The sequence below is a fragment of the Merops nubicus genome, unplaced genomic scaffold, assembly GCF_000691845.1.
Source record: "Merops nubicus isolate BGI_N331 unplaced genomic scaffold, ASM69184v1 Scaffold50086, whole genome shotgun sequence".
In the NCBI taxonomy this organism is placed as follows: domain Eukaryota; kingdom Metazoa; phylum Chordata; class Aves; order Coraciiformes; family Meropidae; genus Merops; species Merops nubicus.
The window spans coordinates 1-5,483 of NW_008613931.1; the positions used below are offsets into that span (position 1 = coordinate 1).

General features: G+C 45.1%; 1 protein-coding gene across 1 annotated transcript; it reads left to right on the forward strand.

The window, feature by feature from the left end:
* Positions 1–3,501: 3,501 nt before the first annotated feature.
* MSX2 (msh homeobox 2) lies at positions 3,502–4,187 on the forward strand (the record flags this gene model as incomplete). Its single annotated transcript, XM_008942031.1, has 1 exon — positions 3,502–4,187. A coding segment is annotated over one exon (438 nt), but the record flags the coding sequence as incomplete, so codon positions are not given.
* Positions 4,188–5,483: the final 1,296 nt, after the last annotated feature.

Below are 5,483 nucleotides of genomic sequence, written 5' to 3' on the forward strand. Positions count from 1 at the left end.
TATATATTTTTAATATCTACGTGTATGTGGGTTTTATGTGTATGTTACATATTTCTTCATATATGTGTTATATCTATAGTTATACATTTATATATTTATATACATGTGTATATAAATATATAATGCTTTTAAAGGCATAGAAGGTTCAGGCGTTACCACGGACTAGCTCCCGTTCCCGGCACACCAGCTGCCAGTTATGTTATTACCCCTTTGCAATGAGAACTGGAAATTCCCCGTTTCCTTCTCCCTTACACCAAAAGTTGCAAAGCGACCTCTTAAACTCGGGAGTTGTCCTTTCCAAGAAAGCCTTGCGCGCTTTCTGCGCGCCGACTCCCGCCGCCGTCTCTCTCGGCGCGGTGGTTTTTAGTCTGTGCCGCGCTGCGTGCAGCCTGTCACAGTCCCCCGAGCGGGCCTGACCTCTTCAGCCCCTGCGATCTCTCCCGACCCCGTCCCCACCGCCTTAGGGACACGCGATCCCGAGATGACAGGTCACTTCTGAAACCCTTTTGCTCTTCCAGCCGCACTGCTGTGGCTGCGCTGAGTTGCATTTCGCTTTCGATGAGATCCTTTTCTTCTAAGCAAAAAAAAAATAAAATCAAAAATCAGAAATCAGTTTGCTTTAAAAACTAAGAAGCCCTAAAACTACCTTCAGGAAAAGGTGAGAAACGGAGCCCGGCAGTGCTGGGCTTTCTGCCTTCCCCTCGCCAAGAGACTTTCCGGCTGTACACCTGTATGAGCACATCGATCCGCGTTCCTCTACTCACGCCTCACTTGCCTGATGTAAATTAAATGTTCTGCTTTGTTTAAGTTAATGACTTCACAGATGTGGACTGTTGAGCCGGACAGTCTCGCAGAATTTGCTCCTGTAATCTTATATTGCAAGAAGGAAGTTTAGTGCTATTACAGCTCCTATTTTTTTGGAGGATCATTTCGATTTGGCTTTCAGCCGCTTCCTTTCCTTTGGGATAACCCCGAATTAATTTGATTTCTAACATGCTGGGAGAGGGCTCGTTGGGAAGCAGCCCGCCCATCTCAGTCCCTGTGTAGCTCCAGTTTGCGATTTTCATGTACCCTCGAATATGCCGGCAAAGCGTGAAAAGAGGCGTGTGCTCCTAGCCGGACCCTCTCCTCTAAAACTGCCCCAAACATCAGATTTAGACAAGGCCTAACCTTCTCCCTGTACATTATTTTTCCCCGTTCGAAAATCCTCTTTATTAATATCGTCGGTTCGTGAGATCTGCAAAACAGCTTTGTAGAGGACTTTAATAGCTAGGGAGTTCAGGTCCGGTGATTTCAGAGGGGTTTGGGACGAAAAATGACGCTCGGGGAAGGGAAGGTGCTTCGCTCTCGATAATCTTCCTGATTTCCCACGTCTCGGCGCTCGGCCCTCTCGGAGCCGGTGTGACAGCCAGAGGCAGCGGCCGGTTCTCCTGCAGGAAGCCCGGCTGGCCGTGGAGGGGTTGACAGTAGAAGCTCCTCGATATATTACTATTAATATTGCGAATGGGATGAACTGGGAAAAGAGCTGTAACAGGTAGATGTTTGAGCAACACGGAGAGGAAACCCTCTCCAGATTATGATTTTTGTCTGACAGTGGACGGAAAACGGAGGATAGACAGAAAAAAACACAGCGAAACAAATCACTGCAGCGAGTGCTTGAGGACTGGCACGGGATAAACGCAATTACGGGGTCTGCGGTGGCGACGGTCCCAGCTTCTTATCGGAGTTTGGCAGTCGCTTGGGGGATGGTGAGGGAAGAAGCCCGCGAACCTTTGGGTGTATTCCGGGGGAAATACGTGACCGGTATTTAATTCAAAAGCGTGTTTTTGCGGTTTCCTCCGTGCACAGCAGAAGTCGGGCCAGGCAGGGCTAACCCAAAAGCCGGGGAAGGTGCTGGGGTGGGGAGAGATCCTCGGAGCCACGGCCCCTCTGTAAATCCTCTCCCTCCTGGAAGCAACCCCTTTAGATGGGTCTTAGGCGAGCTTCGCTTTGGGGAAAGAAGTAGGTTGCGTTTAAAAAGAGAGTATAGTAGCGGGGTAACTGGTAGTGAATTTAGGGCGATTCAGTGTAGTTTTAATTTAATGTTGTTTTAGGAGTGAACCAGTTGTCACAGTGAAAACCTTAATCATTAAAACACCCTCGTATGATCATAAGTTGGTATTTGACAAGTTGTTTTCTAAGAGGGCTTCTTTCTTCACATTCAATATCTAGAAAAAGCCTAAGAAGAGAAGTTTAATTTTTTTCTGCTGTAGCTGTTTTCATCCTCCTTCTGAACTTTTGAACGCTTTCCTCGTGGGATTTTTTAATTGCATGATATGCACTTAAACAACTTCACGATCCAGTTTATTTTAAACAATAAAAGAGGAAAGGGAAAGGGGTCCAGAAAACACAATGGGCAAATACCGACAAGTGTTTGAACCAGACACTAGATCAGTACAAAACTTAACAGTTTCTTAAGAGCAGCCTGCATGTCATTTTCTGTATCAAGCTGAGGAGCCCGGGTGGCTTGTTGTATGCTCTGGGAGTGATCCGAAACACAGCCAAATTACTAAGCTTTTGAAGTCAGCCGCATGCTTTTTAATCATTCGTTAGATTGCAAAATTATTAATGAAACCTAAAATGAATCTCAAGACAAGTCAGTGATGTGCCATCCCGGGCATATGTGCCTAACCTGGTTTGGGTTATAAGGCAAGTAGAAAGTTGGTAGATTTCCTCACTTCTGGTGGCTACAGATGATGCAGTGATGTGTTGGTTTTGTTGTTGTTTTGTTTTTTTTTTTTAAAAAAAAATTCAAAAATCCCATCAAAGCTAAACGTTGAATGAAAAGTGTACTGCTTGTTTGGTTGGTTTTTTTTTATATTTGTTGAAAACCAGAAAATACTCCTTGAAAAGAAAAGTTATTAAACAGAAGAATAACTTGCTCTTGAAGAAGAAATAGCAAGAAAAATGCCTAGTTATACAAACTACAAACATTATCAGACCCACCTCTACAGCTGTCAGAAAAAAATATTGGGTTGACTTGTTGGTCTTGGTGAAGAAATCCTGGAGTGGGGCTGGGCTGGGTTTGTCTCTTGCACCACTGTCCTTTTGTGAATCTCCTGCTTTTGCGTATATGTTTGTCTTGTGCATTGCTGGAGTTACTCCTCCAGTTCTGCAGCTACCAGGACAGCTGTTTCATGTGCTCTAGATCCCTATGATGTGACTCCTAAAGCCATCTGCTGTGTGCGTATCTGTGAATCCCTCAAGTCCTGTTTACCCTACAAGATGTTCTTTGAAATGACTGAGGCAAAATTCCACTTCCAGGACATCTGCTGAAGTTCTGTGAATCTGTTTGTCCAGAAAAAGATTTCCAGAGCCACTTGCAAAAGGATCCCCTGTTTTGAGGGTATCACCTGGTGGGATGCTACCTTCAAACGCCACTCTCTTCCCACTGCAGCCCTCTGAAGTGTGGCATCTCTCTAGAGCACCCAAATCTCCCTGCTTTAGTGCTAACTGGTCTTTCCCTTCCTTGCAGGACACCTGAGCCCCACTGCCTGCACCCTGAGGAAGCACAAGACGAATAGGAAGCCCCGAACCCCGTTCACCACTTCCCAGCTGCTGGCTCTGGAGCGCAAGTTCCGCCAGAAGCAGTACCTGTCCATCGCCGAGAGAGCCGAGTTCTCCAGCTCCCTCAACCTCACAGAGACCCAGGTGAAAATCTGGTTCCAGAATCGGAGGGCCAAGGCCAAGAGACTGCAGGAGGCCGAGCTAGAGAAGCTCAAAATGGCAGCGAAGCCCATGTTGCCATCAGGGTTCAGCCTCCCTTTTCCCATCAACTCTCCCATCCAGGCTGCCTCACTGTATGGAACATCCTACCCTTTTCACAGACCTGTGCTTCCTATCCCACCCGTTGGACTCTATGCTACTCCCGTTGGATATAGCATGTACCACTTATCCTAAGAAGATCAGAAAGACAAAGCGACAGTGAGACAGACTTCCTGGTGGATCAAGTCCAACCCTGAGAAGGCAGTATCCCAACCAGTACTGGCCATTCTTTCTGCACGCTTCTGTCTGCCATCCTGAGTGTACAGGAGTTTGCGTTAGCAAACCAAGGCAACCTGTATGCTATGGGTTGGGTGTCTTCTGAGAGTGCTCTGAGCACTCAGAGTCTGATCCTCAGTGAAAAAAAAATGTAAAAACAAACAAAGAAACAAACAAAAACACAAGAAAAAAAAAAGCTAAAAAAAAAACAACAGTTGAGCAAATGTAGAGTTTTTATACAGTGTGTGTAAAACCAGAATAAAAAAGAATGGGTGAAAAAGCAATCTCAGCTTGTGGAGGCAGAGATCTCCTGACACCTTCCTGATGGGGTCCAACACATGTTTAAAGTAAGAAGGGTGCATACCCTAAACCCACACTCTAAGTTGACATCATTTAATATGGGGGCAGGGGGGAGGGAAATAAAAAGGTATAATCAAGGATTCGTTGTTTGGTTTTGATTGTTTTTTTGTTCGTTTGTTTGGGTTTGTTTGGTTTGTTTGTTTCTTTTTTTTTTTTTTAAAGAAACCAGAGCCCTTAGCTAGAGACACCGTGTAAATACAAACTAGACCCAGTAGAGTATGAGTGAAGTTCAGAACCAGCAAGTTCCTGCATTTCTGGGGGTAGGGAAATTTTTTCCATCCCTAACTTAGACAGATGTTTGCAACAAGATGAGCATTAGGGTCCCTAAATGTAGAGCACAGGTTTATCCACCTTTGGCTCCTGTAATTCCTTTATCTGTATAAATAGCTTCAGCGTTTGTAAAGCACCGTGAGGGGAGGTAAAATGCAAGGGAGGGTTATTAGGCAGTGTGTTCTTTATCTCTTCCTATTGGCATGCTTAGAAATTTTTGGCTACAGACAGGTAATCTTGGTTCTGCAGTGCTCTTTGAAAACCAGGAAAGAGGGAAGGAAGCTTTCTGGGGAAAGAAATTGTGGGTTGTTTCCACAGTGGTGGTGAGAAAAGGATTGTTGAACACTTCTGGGAGATGTTTGGGGTTTTTTATTAGTATTTGCAACAGTCTGTATTAAATAGAAGAATCCCCTGAGTCTTCCTCTCCTTCCCTTGTTAAGGTTGCCAATATAAGTGACTCATTCTTCAAACCCATCTTAAAAGAGATCCAGGTATCACAAACAAGCAACCCTACTAGTAGTACGGTGGGGTGCCAAGAGGCTGTGTAACCTGTCTGTCCCCGTGGGAGCTCCCTGAGCGAGGGCACTATCTTCCACAGGCTTCTCTTTGTAATTCCTGTATTATGTGTATTACTCTTGCTAAACTTTGTAAGAAGGTTACTACAAAGGCTGTGGAGCACTGAAGGCAGAGCTTCTCCTGGATTTATTTTCTTAGCGTGTTGTTGTGGAAGCAGAAAAAATGAAAGAGGAAAAAAAAAAAAAAAGCCACGAGGTTTTGCTGGTTTTGGTTTGGTTTGACCCAGGCACTGTCGCCGTCTGGGACCCACTATAGAT